At 39.2% G+C, this 18,624-nt stretch overlaps 1 protein-coding gene across 9 annotated transcripts in view; it reads left to right on the top strand.

Annotated features, from left to right (window-relative positions):
* LEF1 (lymphoid enhancer binding factor 1) overlaps positions 1-18,624 on the top strand; it is a 171,195-nt gene that overhangs the window by 128,392 nt on the left and 24,179 nt on the right. For 6 of the 9 annotated variants that reach the window (XM_069094912.1, XM_069094907.1, XM_069094929.1 and 3 more), the window contains exons 5-9: positions 279-369; positions 2,029-2,112; positions 4,528-4,650; positions 6,134-6,296; positions 17,652-17,759. In XM_069094912.1, coding sequence (XP_068951013.1) covers positions 279-369; positions 2,029-2,112; positions 4,528-4,650; positions 6,134-6,296; positions 17,652-17,759 — 569 coding nt within the window. The remainder of the gene's footprint in view (positions 1-278; positions 370-2,028; positions 2,113-4,527; positions 4,651-6,133; positions 6,297-17,651; positions 17,760-18,624) is intronic. The other 3 variants (XM_069094934.1, XM_069094932.1, XM_069094937.1) reach the window with 1 other exon arrangement.

Raw genomic sequence — 18,624 nt, 5'->3', positions numbered from 1 at the left:
GTCAAGATGAATTTTATTTTTTCTCCTAGAATTCAAATCCCTTTGAAGTGAGAATAATACTAAGCATAATAATAGTAACAGTAATAGTAGTACTTCATGTTTATACAGTCATTTGCAAAGTGCTCTCCTTACAACTTCTTCCAAATTTCCACAATAAAAACAATTTGATTCCATCTCTTGATTAAAGCATAAGGCATTTTATTTCTTTTTTCATTCATCTCTTCGCCCAGTGGCCTGTTGAAGCTAAAAATTTACCTCTCCTCTTTTCTTCTTAACAGGCATGTCCAGACATCCTCCAGCTCCTGACATCCCTACCTTTTATCCCCTGTCTCCAAGTGGTGTAGGACAGATTACCCCACCTCTTGGCTGGTAAGAACCCTTTGACAACTTGGCAGTAGAATATCTGTACTTTCATTCCTTTCCTTTTTCATTTATTCATGTTAACTTTATGAACAGGACCATGGAGTAAAGAAATTTCACTTCATGAGGAAGGTGGTCAATTCATTTCATTTCAATTTAAAAGATTAAAAAAAATGTAGACTTTGAAACAGGTTGAATCTGTTTTCTAATATGTGTAGAAAATGAACATATAGCATTTTTGCTTTGAAGCTCATAGTTGGATGGATCCAGTGTGTTGCTTTGGGCATTTGGTATGACTGCAAATAGACGGTTCTTAGGGAAAACATTTTAAAAAGTTGTTTTTATGAATAAACTTGTAACTTCTAGCACCAAAGGTGAACATATATAATGTGGTTTTTTTTTTTTTCTTACTAAAGTAATCATGGCAAACTGAGAAGAAGGAGCTGTCAGGAGAGTAGACCAAATACAGGAATTCAAAATATGAAAACAGTTCTTGAATTTTGAGAACGATGTGTGTACCTTGAATTTCAACATTAATCAAAACCAGTAATTTAGAACTTTCTTTTCTTGAAAACTTAATGTTAAAGCCCTTTTTACCTTCATTTTTATTTCATTTTTAAAGGTTTTTTTTTTTCTAAAACTTATTGTCATTATTTATCCAAAACTTTAAAGTCAAAGGAAATGCAATTGGAAAGAAAGAGGGAAGAAAAAACACACAGGGTATTGTCTTTTTGCTATCTTTGATACCCTTATCTTTTTTCCCCTCCTCTTGGAGTGCACTATTCCTTTTTGGGGGATCTGTGATGAAACTTCAGTCTGTGTTTCTTTCCCTTCTCCCCTACCCCTATGCAGTGCGCTAAGAATCCTTATCTCTCCTCTTTTTAACTATGGATTGTCATTCTGGTTTCTATTAAGGCTAGCAGCTTTGGAAATGCCAGTTGTCTTTTTTTTTTTTTTAATTAAAGCATTAAATCTCTCGGTCAATAACTCTGTTTGAATTTAATTGATTGTGCTTACACTTTCAAACCTGAATCAATTATTCCTTCTGAACTTAGCTACTTAGGGGGGCATTAATCCTGTGCCGAGTCCCATCAGGGGCAGTTAGAAGAGGGGGTGTAAACTAAGTATGCAAGAAAGTGTACCATTAGATATGGGAAAGACCAAGGGAGGGAGGGAAGGAGAGATGGAATCTGAAAGGAGGATGGAAAGGAAAACAAACAGGAGATCTTTTGTTTATTAAAGGAATGTGTGAATGAGAAAGAGGTGTGTAGGGGGAATGGGGGTGTAAAAAATGTTTGGTCACTGGAATAGATTTATCCAAATTTATTTTTTATTTCCATTTCCTAATAGTCTGCAGATGAAATTCACTGACTGGCTACTTTCTTTTTTTTAGCAGAGAAGACCTGACTCACAAGCCTTTGTGTTAACTAATTTGATTTTAAACTGGGATATGTGGGGGAGGAGGGCTTTTCTTTAAGACAAATGGCTCTTTGGGGGTGGGAATGAGATGGGGAACCAGTTATCTATAACTGAAGAAACTGAGGTGGGGAGGGGGGATCTATTGAAACCCCAGACAACATTATTTTAATCCTGCCCTCCTCTCATTGTTGTTGCTAGTTGGTAACTCTTGTTTTATTATTGATGGGATCCTTTCTTCTGTGACCTCAGGCAAGGTCAGCCTGTATATCCCATCACGGGTGGATTCAGGCAGCCCTACCCATCCTCACTCTCAGTCGACACTTCCATGTCCAGGTAGGTGGAGGAGGCGGAAAACTGGGGCATTTGAATACAAGCTGCTGCTTTTCTCTTGCATCTTGTACGCCTCTGCTTGTCTTTTAGACAGCTAGGAGCGGTGCCTCGATTTCAACAACATGTCTGTCTGTAGATACAGGCTGCCTGGCTCCCACACTAGAAGTGCTAATTAGGATTTCCCAGGTAGGAGCCATATACCAGAGACAGGAGAGACAGGAGATAGAAACTGGATATGCCAATGATCTGAAATCATTGCAAATATTTACTCGCAAAGTACAAGGGTTCCTCCTCACTCTATGTACATGTGGGGGGTGAAATATTCCGATGGTGGAAATTGCAGTCAGTTTACTTGATTTAATAAAATATACTGGGGAGGAGGGGAAAGAGTGGTTTACTATTCTAATTTACTTCCTGGACACGAGTCTCAAGTTCAGCCTAGCGTGACTAGTTGGTAAAAATACACAGATTCTGCAGGGTCCAGTCCTAGCCCCAGGATAAGGTTGTGTGTACAAGCTGTCAGTACCTATGGGATGTCTGTACTAGTGTGTGAATCAGGCCATGTGTTGACTTATTAGTGCAAGCAATGCTCTCTGAGACCTGCCATGCCACACGTAGAAACTGCTCTGTGTAAATGCTTTTGCACCTGGGAAAAGATGGCTTCTGAATCTCATGCTTGATATATTCACACAACATTGCAATGTATCATCTGTGCATTTGGTGTAACTTTCTCAAGGGAAATACTGTCATCATATGGGACATTATACTGTTTGGTTAATAAATAGTAATCAGCATTTATTTTATTTTTTATTTTTAAGCTGGATTTCTTCAGTTTATTATAATTTCTTTACCCTCTTCTAGGTGAATTGTAGACATTTCAGTTAGGGAAGTCCAAAACAAAATTAACTCTTTCCCCCATAGGAAAAAAAATTTACACCCACTTCAAGTCACATTGTTAGAACTATCTGGTGACAGGGTTTTTTTCACTGACAAACAACCAGTACGTATGTTGTTGTTTTTTTTTAAATCCTAAATTTAGCAGATTCATTCTCTGATGAAAGTCCTGCAGTCTTGATTTTTTTGTTGTTTTCGTTCCCCAGAGAGTACATATTCAAGGAGAGTTCATTCTTTTCTTCCCAGATGAAAGAGCTTAATTTTTTTTCCTCCCAAAAGGCCTGATTTGGGGGTTAAAGTAGTTAAGGGAGGGCTGCCAACCTTGGATGTGTGGGAAGGCCATAGAGGAAGAGGAGGGCTTTTCTTAAACCCTTAAAACACTTTGAAAAGCAAAAGTTTCTTAAATGAAGCCAAACATATCTAAAGAAATTGTTGAAAGAAGATGACCTCCAAGGCTTCTTCCAGCTTGAAGGCTGTGATCCTCTAACTCTCATTTGTTTAATTTTTCTTGCATGGTGGTTTCCCTTCTTTGTGCACATCGGTGGTGGATATTTTAAGACCTTCATAATGCAATGCAAGCCTTTGGAAATGTCGTTGCTTTTAATACATGTACACGTACCTGGCTTTCTCTTCATGTCAAATACAACACTGAACTCATTTTAAAAAGTCTTATTGAATTCTTTATCAGTTTTCCATAAGTCAAAATATCTTAAACAATCCTCCTGCTATAGCATAAGGAATATTCTGTACAGTAAGCATAGAAAAATATCTGGGACTATTTCAATTATGTTTGTTATCTGAAGGAAATCTTCCTTTTTCTTATTTCCTCCTGATTCTCCCGATCTTTGGATAAGAGAGAGGAAAAGTTGGATGGATGACGGGGTTGGAGGTTCTTATACTTTTGATATTTTTCTGCAAGTGGAGAGATAATCTTTTTTGTTTTATTTCTTTGGTCTCTTGTCAAAATTATTAAAAGACCATAATGGAATATTTTATTCCAAATAAATGGTTCTTTTGACATTGGAAAACTTTTTTTCAAAAGAAAAAAAAAGAAAATTTTACATTTCTCTTGGATCTGATGGCCTCAAAGGGTCATCTAGCTATAAATCTTTGATTTTTTGATCCTTGACATCATGACCTTAGGCAAGGGATTCAATCTCTCTGAATCTCAGTTTCCTTGAAAAAGGGGGTTGGGCTAGAGGATCTTGATGGTCCCCTCCAGCTCCAAATATATGGTAGTATGGTCCTTTGAGACTTTTCTTAGTCCTTCAAATTGGTTGGGAAATTTTTTCAGCTGTTAAATTTTGATCAAATGACTTAAGGAAAGAAATACAGTTACAATAAGCAATAATTTTTTTTTTTTGTATTCAGTGAGCAATGTTTGTACAGTCAGCCCAATGGCATTTAGTGGCTGGTCATCCCCACATTTCTTTGGAGTGGTCTCTACTGGTCTCTCCCTGATTTTCTGCTTTGATGGCTTATCAGTAGGCATTTATTTTTTATCTATTTCTTTTTTTCTTTTAGGTTTTCACATCATATGATCCCTGGCCCTCCAGGTCCCCACACAACTGGCATCCCTCATCCAGCTATCGTAACTCCTCAGGTCAAACAGGAACACCCTCACACTGACAATGAGTTAATGCACGTGTAAGTTTGCTTCTGGTTTCCTGGCATCTTCACTACCTCCTTTGCCCCACTTCTCTTATCAGGAAAACTTGCTTTGAGTGTGCCTTCTTGTCTCTGTCTGTGTAGCCACAAAGAAGGGCTTTGATTTTCTGTGTAGTGACCATTCTCCTTTATTTTATGATTCAGAAGGCTAGGAGTAAAACATGAAACAATCAATAAAACTTACTCCCTCTAAGGGAATCTCCAGATCTTGACCTATGAGCAATGGACTTGTTTACCAGGGGGTTGTCACCTCCAGTTGAGCTCACACAGTAAAGAGGCTGGGGTTACTGGATGTCCTAGGGAGCCCATATAAAATAAACTGGCATATCAGCACCTTTCCTTACTAAAGAAATCACCCACATTCTGGTTTGAAGCTTCTTCAGTGCAGAAGTTAGAGGCAAAAAAGAGCCCCGTGCCTCAGGTTATACCTTCTTAGTGCCAATACCATCCCCCTAATTTCACAATAGAATTGAAAACTCTAGCATTTCAGTTATAGAATGACCCCCAATAAGGTGGAGAGTGTTCAAAAGCAAGGCAGCCAGTACAATGATAGGCTTTGGATCCACATCATATGACTAATCCATGGAAGGAACTGAGCATGTTTAGCCTACAGAAGAGGTGACTCAGGGGATCGATCTGTCTTCTTCTCTTTGAAGGACTATCATGTGAAAGGGGGAATTAACCTCCTTCTGGTTAACCCTAGAGGACAAGCCATGTGTAGAAGCTGCAAAGATGTCAATTTAGGCTTGATTTTAGCCAAATTTCCTAGCAATTAGATCTGTCTAAGATGGAATGGACTACTTTGGAAAATAGGATGTTCCCTTTCCTTTTGAGTCTTTAAGCAGAAATTGGAGGAACGTTTACCTATCCTTTAATTATGGGACCTCCTTTGAGTTATGAGTTGGACTAATTGGCTATTGAGTTCACTTCCAATTCTCAAATTCCATGATTCTAACTCTAGAACATAAGCCCCTTGAGGACAGGACGTGTTCGTTTTAGTTTTTGTGCATAGCATAATGCCAATCACATAGCAGGAGCTTAATAAATATTTGTCGACTAATTTGATTGATTAGAAAGAAGCATGCACCAACATTGTGTACTCTGCTTCATGTTAGGAAAACCAAAGAATTCAGGCTTTAAGTAGACTGAGGATAGGGCCTCATTCCATCTTTAAATCCATTTCCAGTTCATGTCAAAGAATGTTAACAGCCCTTTTCTTTTTCATGGGAAGTTTTTTATGAAACCAGTATCGTTTAGTGAAGGCCTTTATCTACAAAAAGGCAGTGGCTTGCCGGCTTCTGTTGTGGACATAACTAGGTTTAATCTATCTAGCTGGGTGTCATCTCTTCAAATGTAAGGGCACGTGAGTATATAGTGAGCCCACTGGCTTTATTCCTAGGAGTAACTCTCTTTTCTTTCCCTTGTGATGCTCTTCTTATCCCCCCCATCCCCCACCTTTTAGGAAGCCTCAGCATGAACAGAGAAAGGAACAGGAGCCGAAAAGACCTCACATTAAGAAACCTCTGAATGCTTTTATGTTATACATGAAAGAGATGAGAGCGAACGTTGTAGCTGAGTGTACTCTGAAAGAAAGTGCAGCTATCAACCAGATTCTAGGCAGAAGGGTAAGTAGTGAAATGGTATGTGGGTGTTTACAGTCACCATGGAAACATTTCATTAAATCCCACCCAAATTCAGTGACCCCCTAGCATCAACATGCTGGTAAATGTTTAACAACCAGCTCCCCCCCTCCAGAAAGAAAAAATGTACCCCCTGTACACTTGTAAGTTTAATCTGCATTGTTAACATTTTCTTAAGCCTAGATAATCATAAAAAATAAACCAAGCTCTGATTTATACTACCTATTTCTGAGATGTGAATTCTCCCACTGAGCACTTCTCATGAACTGGCAGTCTCTCATGGAAATTTAGTATCTGGCATGTGCACCTCGATCCTGGGAAGAATTAAAAACAATTCAGGTAGCCTTCAAGGAGCTTATCATTTAATGAATGAGACAGGACAGTGTCCCAAGAAGCACCCACAAAGAATGGAGACCCAGACACAGGACAGACTGATTACAGTTGTACAGAAATACATGTAGAACTGAAGACAGGTGATCTGCACAGTCCTTCAGTTCATTTCTTATTCATGTCAAAGAATTTTATAACCTGCTTTATTGCTCTTTAAATGGGAAAAGTTTTATGAAACCAGAATCTTTTATAAAATGCTTATCCACAATGGACATCTTTTTTTCGACAGTCAGTTCTACACTATTCAAATTCTCTTATTTTTTCCCCTCAGGCTGTAGGGACTCCCAAGTTCTAAACTCCCATCCCTATCCTATATAAATCTGTTCCCTAAAGTCTGTAAGAGGAGGGTGGCTAAGATTGTCCCAGAAAGAAGTAGGGCCTGGAGCTAGTCAGCCAAATCTAGCCCTAGGCCTGTAACTAACCCCAGGGACCTCAGTGACTCATGGTGCACTCTGCCCCATCTTGGACACCATGGGGAGCAGAGGCCACCCACTAAAAGATTCCTTTTATAGAGTTCCCCCAGCTTTCTCCTCTAGGGCTCCCCACTTGGCAGGGACAGAGTAATATAACCCAATGGAATGCTCCATTATGTTGGAAGACTTTGGGGGAGGCCCAGACAAGAGTCTCATTGAGATGAGCTGCCGTTGGCATCACTGGGGGAGTACCTACATCCCTGAGGTCACAAATCCATCAAAGTGTTGAAGTTATCCCCAGGGAGTCTGTGGCTCATTGGGTTTTGTTTAGGGGCTTAAGTAAATGAAGCTGGTGGCTGGATCTGTAAGGGTCTTATGGAAAAGATGAGTTTGGTGAGCAGGTGTGAAAAAGATAAAGATGTGGTATGTTCCTGGGGGTGGGCAGGGGAGAAGGGTGTACTGGAAGTGTACTAGGGGAAAAACAGCAACTATGATGAAGCTTCAGAGTTCAGGGCAAGTTGATTCAATTAATAGCACTAACCCAGATTATGAGCTGAAAAGAAGGAGATGTGAGGTAGTGTTGGAGAATTTGGGAGAAGATCTAGCTTATAGCATGTCATAGATTGAGGGTTGGAAGGGAAATTAGCAACTATCTAGCTTAATCCTTTCATTTCACAGATGAGGAAACAGAAGCCCAGGGAGGTTAAGTGATTTGTCCAAAGTCACACACATATGCAGATTGTTAAATAACAGAGCCAAGAACTGACCCCAAGTCCTCTGACACCCACCCCACTTACCTAAAGGGAGAAAGCAGTATCTCTCTTGAGTCTCCCATCTCTCCCTCAAATCTGTAAGGCAAAATATAAAGGATCTTTTCTTAGGATCATTGATTTAGATCTGGGGGGTTATTGAGTGAAATTCCTTTGTTATGTATATAAGGAAATCAAGGCAAAGAGAGATGTAATGACTTGCACTAGGTCACAACAGTAAGTCATTGAGTTGGGATCCAGTTCCAGGTCTTTCTCCATGTTCTATGCCTGCTTTGGTATAAAGGGAAGTCCATAGGTTTGATATTCCTCCAACCAGGAAGAAGTCCTTGAGGCTGCACATCATTGTCCTAGGTCTGGAAGACCAGGACACAGTGGCTGAATTTGGAGTTAGGAAGACTTAAGTTCAAATCCAGCTTCAGACACTTAATAGTGTGACCCTGGGCAAGTGACATAAGTTCTGCCTGCCTCAGTTTCCTCACCTGTAAAATGAGAAGAGTAATAGAACCTACCTCTCAGAGATATTGTAAAGATCAAAGGAAATAATATTTGTTAACTGTTTAACACAGTGCCTGGCCCATTTGTTGTTGCTGTTTAGTCATTTTCAGTCATGTCTGAATCTTCATGATCCCGTTTGGTGGGATTTTTGGCAAAGATACTGGAGTGGTTTTGCATTTCCTTCTCCAGTTCATTTGACAGATGAGGAAACTGAGTCAGAGTTGAGTGACTTGCCTAGGGTCACACAGCTAGTAAGCGTCTGAGGTTGGATTTGAACTCAGGAAGACGAGTCTTCCTAAGTCCAGGTCCAATACTATTCACTATGGTGCCACCTAGCTGCCCACTTCGCACATAGTAAGAGTTTAATAAATACTTGTTGCCCTCCCCTTCCTTCTCTCACCTGAAAAATGGGGCTAATAACGAGCACCTACCTTCCAGGATTATTGTGAAGATTAAATATGATAACCTGTGGAATGTGCTTTGCAAGCCTTTAAACATTAAGATTCCTCCTTAGTGGACTATTTTTATTCCCATTTGGCTCAGTGGGTAAAAGCAATTCTTCTGAATGATCTACGGCAGTGATGGTGGCTTCTCCCAGGGAACAGCCCAGCTGTTCTGGGATGTTGCAACAACCAAACACAGAATCTCTGGACATCAGGGTTCGAGCTAGGAAGGTTCCTGGAAGTACTTGCGTTCTCACCTTCTTCAGGACAGTACCTTTCTGCCCTCGATCATTTCTTTAGGCCCAGGGAAATATATCCTAGTTCTAAGGATTCTTGGATTTATAGATATCATAGAATTTCAGAGACTTAAGGGAGTTTTGAGATTATTCAGTCGAACTCCATTATCCCCTCACGACCCACCCACCCTTATTTTACAGATGAGGAAACTTCATTGAGATTAAGTGATTTAACCCACATCTCACTGGGGGCAGCTAGGTGGCACAATGGATAGAGTGTTGGTCCTGGAGTCAGAAAGATTCTTCTTTGTGAGTTCAAATCTGACCTCAAACACTTACTGGCTGTGTAACCCTGAGCAAATCAACTAACCCTGTTTGCCTCCGTTTACTATCTGTAAAATGAGCTGGAAAAGGAAATGGCAGACCACTCTAGTATATTTGCCAAGAAAACCCCAAATGGGGTCATGAAGACTTTGACATGACTGAAAAACAACAAATACAACTGGAACCCATACCATTGAATGACACAAAGCTTCCTCTTCTTTCCACTACACTGAGGTGCCTTATAAAATTTTCACATCCACCCACTGCCTACCACATGACCCAGTCCCTGCAGACACCCTAGAAACAGCATATTTCTAAACTGCAAAATGTCTGCTGAATTTTTGTCAATTGACTTGGGTATTTTGTGTACTTACACCTATAATTTTTGAACACAAGATCTTAGTACTTGAATGAGTTTTAATTTGGAAGAGCTTTGATTATTATGGTCTCAGTCCTGCCAATTAAGCAGTTAAGGACCTATAAATAAATACTCATTTTCAGAACAGTGATGATTTCATTCATATAGGGAACTTCCAGTGAGGAAGCCCCCTTATTAGTGCTGATGTGCATCTACGCTGTATTTTGTAAAATTAGAGAATTGTTTAGAGCAGCTGGTGGGGCTAAGTGTTTTGCTTTTTGTTGCCCAAATAGTATCAGAGATCATCAGACCTGCACGCAGGTTCTCCTGGTTTCAGATTATCTCTCTACCCATGCTGCCCTTTCGTAAAGCAAATGTTTTTATAGTACACATATTTTTTTTCTCCTCCTCCTTCCCATTTTTTCCCTCCTCCTCCTTTTTCTTTCTTCTCTCCTTTCTCCTCCTTCTCTTCTTTGTTCTCCACCTCTGCCTCCTCCTCCTCTACCATTCCTTGGCCTGATCCCACTATTGATCAGCCTGAGAGCTTTGATCTGGGCTGGTTCGATCCCCCTTAGGCACCCTGGTGGTCCCCCTGCCCTCAGGAGCTCACTGTATTGATACTGGACTTAGTTCATTCTGGTTTAGCCCAACACAGCCCAGAATTCCTGAGCTCAAGTGATTCACCAACCTCAGACTCCCTGGTATCCAGGATTATAAGCAGGCACCACTACATAAACACTTCAAATTTATCTGGTTTGCAAGTTTATGGGACTTAACTCTATTCTGGCATCTGGCATGGAAGTTACCAGTTTTTTGGTTTTGCTTTTAAGCAAAACTTATGTTTATCATATTTGTACACATGACAGGGCTTTGTAAAACATATAAGATCATTTTTAATTGACTTGCTGATAATTCAGTTATTAGAAATAATTAATAAAATTGAGTAGAAACAATTAAAAATATTTGAGACAACCAATCTTTATAAATCATAGAGGATGTCTCAAGCACTCAGGGCAGTTTCACACCTTAAAAATTCTTCTCTTATCTGCAATAGACTGTGGTTGGAAAAAGAATGAGTGAGAGCAAATTATAGCTTTTCTGGTGCCCTACATAGGATGCCTAGGACCCAGTAGGTTCTTAAACATTTAATAACAATAATTATGATCATTCCCCTTACCAAATCATTACAGATGGGTGATTCCCAACACCCTTGGAGGACTCTAAAATATACAGGCTTAAAGGCTGATTGTCATTTTCCCTGACCCCGTAAAAGAAGGAATCAGTGCAGAATCAGAGTTGACATTTTTATTGAGGCCATGTAATGCTCTTAAACAATTTTTTCTTAGTTGAAGGATCCCCAACCCTCCAGCAGAAATTATTTTTCCTGTTCCAGAGAGCAAACCAGGAAAAGATACAAGGAGGCATGCTTCCTCCTCCTTCTTCAGGCACGTTTCCAGCAATTGCTACTTTCTCAGCTCTCTTAACAACTCCCAGATCAGCGCATGTGTCCTGAATGATGCTTCTTATTTGGGGTCCCTCTGTCTTTGATTTGGACACCTGTTTCTATTTACAGGTCTCTGAGCTCTGATTAACATCAGGTTTTCTATCCTGACAAAGGTTTCTCTGGCTGAGCAGGGCTTAGTAGCCCTTAAAAGTTCCCAGGTTTAATTTTTTTTTAATTACTAGTATTGGGATGATTGCATATCTCTTTACAAATGAATGAAGTAAAGTTCTCTTTTTGAATGAATTAAAGTTTCTGCCAAAGTTCCTCCAAGCATATTTAAGCTTGTAGTATCTGTTCTTTCTTACTGTGTCTCTACAATGAAAAAAATTAAATTAAATGAGCCAAAATTTGATGGTATCAGGTCTGTCTTTTGTAATTGCATTATGAACAAAATAGTCTCTAAGATTTTTTTTTTTTAGCAATTGGGGTAAAGTAACTTGCTCAAGGTTACATAACCAGTTATTTCTGGGTGTGGTGCTAAATATCAGAGCCCAGATTCCATCCCAGGTTATCCCGACTCTGGGGCCGGTGCTTTTACTCACTGAGCCACCTGGCCACCCCTAAGCAATTGGGGTTAAGCAACTTGCTCAATGTTACATGGCCAGGTGTTTCTGGGTGGGTGTTAAGTGTCTGAACCCAGATTCGATCCAAGGTTATCCCGATTCTGGGGTCAGTGCTTTTAGTCGCTGTGCTACCTGGCTGCCCCTCTAAGATTTCTTTTCACAAAATAACCAGAGTAGGAGAAGGACATTAGAGAATGATGAATTTCTCTAATAGCTAAGTTTTCTTTTGCTCACCTGTATTTCAATGTGGCCAAGCAGTGGCTCCTAACAGACATTAATTAAGACTTTAAATAGCATACAGGCAATGCTTTTGATTTTTCATGAAGTGATAAAGATAGAAAATGGGGAATATTTACTGTAAAAAAATAAACCCATCTTCTAATCCATGTAGATTTTAGTGCAGTTATTTTTCACAAAATTTCAACATTAACACCACTACTATATTTTTGTTTTAATCTGGTACAAATTCCTTTTATTGGTGTATATATTTTGTGGTCTTATGATGGATTAATATTGTAACTAAAATCCATGGCCAAAAAGAATACAAAGGAGATCCAATTAATTGCAAATGCAAGTTAAGAATCTGTTCTGTATCAGTGGACCTCTCCCTTTTTTGCTCTGTTTTGTGCGAATTGGTACTTGCATTCACTTTGTCCTGTGTTCACCTCTTAGCTACAACATTTCCTAGCTTGGTAACCTATAACAAACCACTTAGTAGCTTCTTAATGCCTCTGTTTCTTCATTTGTAAAATGGAGATAATAATGTACTACCTACTTTACAAGGTTGTTTGTAAGGAGAAAATGTATGTGAACGCCTCTTGGAAATGTAAAACATTTTGTAAATATAGGTTGTGATTATTATGTCAACTGAATTTTGAAATCTAGAAAGCATGGCTGGTGGATAGAAGACACATTTGGAATCAAGAAATCCTGCCTCTCACATGAGTTGTCTGTGTGATTCTGTCTAAGTCATTTGACTTCTCCAGGATAGAATGCAGATCTGCATCAATGGGGAGATGGTTTATATCAGTAATTTTCTATAATAATAAAATCATAATGCTGGGATCCCTCCTATTACCCCCCCCCTTCACAAAAAGTTTTGAAACTAGAAATAATTGTTTGGGGGTATAAACCAGGCTTATCTCTGTTCTTATTTATGAATACCTAAGTGTGCTTAGGATGCTCTTTTAACTCAGGTTTATAAAATGGCTATAGATTATTAAACCCTATCAACTCCTAGTTCTCTAGACTATAGAATCCCCTTCTGTCTGGTACATAATAGATATTTAATGAGTGCTTGCTGACTCATTTACTGAGTAGTGGGTGGCAGGCATGAATATGCTGGGGTAAGAAGGGATAGAAACAATTGTATATATCTCATTCCAGTACTCTGTTGAATGAATGAATATAGTGGATAAATGATGAAAAATGTATTATATTGCCTTTTTAAATCATTTTTCAAGTTCTAGAATTATTTTTTCATCCATTGAATAAAATCAGTTCTTAAAGGATGCCAGTATAACTGTTCTCACCCAAAATATGTGTATGTGAGAGCATGCACTAATTTTTCTTTTTGCACAGTGTACGTGTTTTTTTTTTTAATATCTCTGGTGTTTCACCAGTTCTACAGAAATATCTCATCTGTAAATAAATATAAGTGGTGAAGTTGTAGATGACTGGTAAAATCATGATCTTTGTTATTTTCCCACTCTGCAGTTGCCTCTGGCCAGCATTTATTTAATTGTATATACTAGCTTGACAAGAGAAAAAAATCTGTGTTTCTGGTAACTTTATCTTAGGAGTAGTTTTTGGCTCCTCCCCCCATTTTTTAAACAAGTCTTGTACTTATTAATTTGTCTTGGGCCCAAGCCATGAGTGTTAGAGTCTTTCTCTTAAACTTCACACAGTCTACTAATGTAGCAATTTTTTTTTAAAAAAGATAAACTTGTTTTCTATCAGGAGTCAAAAGTTTTATAAGAGATCTTCAAAAGTTAGTCTCTTTCTCTGCCTTCAGGCATTGCTGCTCCTGCTTGACAGGTTAAATCAGGTAATGAACATGTATTAAGGGCACTGGTGCTAAGCACTGGGGGAAACAGAGAAAGGTAAGAGATGGTCACTGCTGTCAGGGAGCCCACAGTCTAATGGGAGAGACAATATAAAAACAACTGTGTACAGATAATCTAGAGGTAGGAGAAAGTGGAAGTAAGAAGAGAGGAAAGGCCTTAGAATTTAGAGGGACAGGGAATGACTTCTTTTGAAAGGTAGAATTTGGGCTGGGACTTTAAGGAAGCTAGTAGGCAGAGATGGAGAGAGGATGCAGTGTATGGGGAGAAAGCCACAGAAAATGCCCAGAGTCAGGAGATAAAATGGCTTCTATGAGGGACAGCTAAGAGACCAGCACCAGTAGGTCACAGAGTACATGATGTGTGTGGTGGGGGTAAGATATTGATTGTCCTTCGTTCTCAAAGAGGACCATGGCATCAAGCCATGACATGCAAGTGAACTGGATTTAAGACCGGGAGGGCTATGCAAAATCACTAGCCTCAATTTCTCCTCTAGAGCCATATAGGTCCAGGGATCAGATATAGATCAGGAAAATGGCCCCCAGGGTAAGATGTAAGAAGACTAGAAAGGTGGGGGGAAGAAGGAGGTTTTGAATGACTTTGAATGTCAAACAGAGGATTTTATATTTGATCTAAAGGTGATAAGAAGTCACTGAAGTTTTTGAGTAGAGAGAGATGACATAGTCACACTTGAACCTTAGCAAAATCCCTGACACTGAAGGGAAGATGGATTGAAGTAGGGATGGACATTCAGCGGGGAAACCAAACAGCAGGATATTTCAGTAGTCCTGGTGTAAGGTGATGGCCAGCCAGATGGTGCAGTAGATAGAGCACTGGGGTTGGAATCAGGAAGACCCCTTTTTGTGAGTTCAAATACAGCCTCAAATACTTATTGTGTGACCCTGGGAAAGTCACTTAACCCTATTTGCCTCAGTTTCCTCACCTGTAAAATGAGCTGGAGAAGGCAATGGCAAACCTCCCTAGTATCTTTACCAAGAAAACCCAAAACGGCTTCACAAAGAGTCAGATATGACTGGTGTCTTAAACAACAACAACAAAGATGACAGGGGCCTTCACCAGACTGGTAGCAGAGTCAGAAGAGAGAAGGGAATGTATGCAAGAAATGTTCCAAAGGTAAATTTGACAGTCTTTGGCAGCAGATTGGATATGAGGAGTGAGAAAGTGTAAGGAGTCAAGGAAGATACATATCTAGAAAAATGGCGGCACCCTGCACAGTAATAAGGAGGTTAGAAAGAGGGAAAGGTTTGGAAGGAAAAAGAATGAGTTCAGTTTTAGACATGTTAAGTAATAAAGATGCCTACAGGACATCCATTTCAGGTGTCTAATAGGGTTGGGTCTGGAAGTTAGGGCTGAATAAGTAGGTCTTAGAATCATCAGCATAAAATGATAATGGAATCCATAGGAACTGAGGAGATAACTAAGTGAAATTCTATAGAGAGAGAATCGAAGAGGGCTCAGGAGGGAGCCTTGTGACCCCCTACAGTTAACAGGCATGACCTGGACGAATATCCAATAAAGGAGACTGAGGAGCAGTCACAGGAAGAGAAACAGAAAAGAGTTAGCATCATGAAAACCTAGAGAGAAGAGTGTCAAGATGAGGATTATCATTGCAATGTGGACAGGATATAGAAAGATGATTCCCTTGCAGATAGTCTTAAGGTTGGGAAATACCCTACCTCATTACAGCAAAATAAGATAAATTACAAAATTTCTGAAAGGATACTTAGCTTTTCTTTTTTAAAAAATATGTTGATATCTTGTTTTTACGTTACCTAAATTTCCCCCTGTATCTCTCCCCTCCCCGTTGCAAAGAGCCATATCTTATAACAAAGATTTGTTTTTTAAAGAAAACTAGGAAGAAAGAAAAATCAGTAAAACTGATCAATACGTTAAAACTATATGAAAATATATTCAGTGTCCCACACCATGGACCTGTCCCTCTCTCCACCTCATCAAAGGCGTCGGTCTTCTCGTATCTTTATTTTGGGGCCAAGCTTCAGGTTCAGTCAATCAGTCAGCAAGTCTTTCTTAAGCACTTATAATATTCCAGGCACTGTGATAAGCAACTAGAGACACAATGAACAGCAAAAACAGTCCCTGCCTTCAAGGAGTTCATATTTTTATTGGTGAGGCAACATGCAACCAAATATGTGCATGCAAGATATATCCAACATAGATGGAAGGTGATTCCAGAGGGAAGGCACTGACAATTAAGGGGATCAGACTGGCTTATTGCAGAAGCTGAGACTTGAAGGAAACCAAGAAAGAGGGGAGGAGAGAGAAAGTTCCAGCCATGGCAGGGCAGCCAATGAAAATGAAGAGTTAGTAGAATGTCTTATTCAGGGAACAGCAAGGAGGTCATAGAATACATTTACAGGAGTGTATTTGATGCTGGAGGTATTAAGAAGCCACTGGAATGTAATAAAGGGCCAGGGTGACACCTGCACTTTAAGAAGATCAATTTGGCAACTCAGTGGAGGATGAACTGGAGTGACAAGATACCTAAAGTAGGCAGATCCATCAGCAGCCTCTTAAAATGGTCCAGACATGATGGATGGGGACCATTACCAAGATGGTGGCAGTATTAGAGAAAGGGACATATACAAGGGATGTTGCAAAGATAGAATCAAAAAGACTTGGCAAAAGATTGGATATGGTGGGTAAGAGAGATCAAGGTATCAAAAATGACCCTCAGCTTTGGTCACTGGAGGATGGTGGTATCCTTGATAGTGATATGGCAATCTGAAAGGGGAGAATTTTAGGAATGTGTGTATACACACTAGTGTGTATACACACTAGTGTGTATATACATTGTATCTATACATACATGTATATCTGTGTGTGTGTACAATAGCAAAATTGCTATATTGCCTATATGTTCCATTTTAACAGAATTCCCATTATCTAGAAATAATGGCACACAAGAAAACTATAAAGGGTGTTTGCTATCAAGATTTCCCAAATTAGATAATTGAAATCAAGTTGTAACTGGCAGATGAAAGTTAATATGACTCCTTAATTTCCATGCGAGGGAAGATGAAATGATGGCTATAAAGTATGCTGGCATGAATGTACAATGTTTATGGTGGCCTCCCCAAGGGCAGTTAGAGTGTGTATGTGACCTTTGATGTGTTGCTATGTGAAAGGAAGGATCACATGAGAGGAGCTCATTTCCTTTCCTTACAGGGTGAGACCTCTTCATGTGACATTATAAGAAACTGTCCATGCAAGAGAGAGCATCAGCGCAAAAAAAAAAAGAGAGAGAGAGAGAGAAAGAAAAACTGCTGGAAATTTTTTTCATTTTGCATAAATGAATGGGACTTTAGACTCAGATCTGAGAATACGGGGGGGGGGGGAATCACAATAATAAAATAGTTAATAATGCATAAAAAAACCAAACAAACAAAAAATGGTGCTGAAGTATACCAAGGAAATCTCTTTTTAATTTATAGTAGAAGATCATGGAAATAATTTTTCTTAGCAAAATTTGATTGACTTTGATGTGTCTCAAGATATAATTGAGCAGGAAAGAAAGGCCTGGGTTTGCTTTCTCTGTAATCACCAATTAATTCTCTGTGTGACCTGGCTTCACTTACCTCTTTGGTCTTTCGTTATTTAATGGTAAATCAGAATTAATAAGCTTAATATCCTAAATCATTCCCCAAAGTTTGAAAGATGTCTTTTCTATTGCCATGATCACCTATTGTGTTCACTTATGTTTCTTTTCTTCTCTCCTCTCACCTGCCATTTTTGCTTACAGTGGCACGCCCTCTCCCGTGAAGAACAGGCAAAATATTATGAATTAGCTCGGAAGGAAAGGCAGTTACACATGCAGCTCTATCCAGGCTGGTCTGCAAGAGACAATTATGTAAGCATATACTATCTGTGGTTGCCATTTGCATTTGTTTTTTTCTTACTGCTGTCTAGAGAGAAAGCTGTTTTAAAGTGTGTATCAGGCATTAATTCATTGAAAATTAAACAACCTCGGATGAATATACGGCAGGAGGTAGAATGCTGTAACGGAAGGAACTCTGGGTTTGAATCCTGGCTTTGTTCCATATGACCTTGAGAAAGTCACTTAACTTCTTTGGAGGGTTTTGCACAAGATAACCTTTAAGCTACCTTCTAGCTCTAAAGGTTTGATCCTAATAAGGTAAAGACTTCCCCATCCATGCTGAATAACTCCTTTTGGAGATGCAGAATTTGGACTAGCTGACCATTAAGGTCTCTTGCCACTCTAAAATCCATGAAAAAAGCCTTATGAGGTTATTATATTTGATGCCTCTGAAATGATTATTGCAGTCATCATTGCGTGTTTGGGTTCTTGCATTAGCAAAGTTAAAGACTCATGAAAGTATATTGTTGTTAATAATGTATTTAGAAGTGACATCACATTGTAAAGAGGGGAAACAATTGTAACTAAGAACTTGAGCTACGAACCAAATTTGAAAATAATTCTCATGTCCAATGTGTGATCAATATCAGTCATGAAAAATCTTAAAATATATCGGATTATTATCTCTGTGATAAGGACAAAAGTTGAGCTGCTATGAGAGTGAACACGGCTCCTGTTAGCCTTGACATTCATGTAAGAAATTATGTTTATGACCTGAATCTTACATAATATTTAGTTCTCTACCAAAACTTTGCCTGCTTCTCTTAAAATACTTGTAAATCTTATCCTCAGGGTTTATGGCTTCATAGATTTTGGAGGTTGAAAAGAAGCCTTTGAG

This window comes from Petaurus breviceps, unplaced genomic scaffold (genome assembly GCF_028583685.1).
Source record: "Petaurus breviceps papuanus isolate PSGF00001 unplaced genomic scaffold, PetGlider_PUasm1.0 126, whole genome shotgun sequence".
Taxonomy (NCBI): Eukaryota; Metazoa; Chordata; class Mammalia; order Diprotodontia; family Petauridae; genus Petaurus; species Petaurus breviceps.
This window is presented reverse-complemented; position numbering and strand designations above follow the sequence as displayed.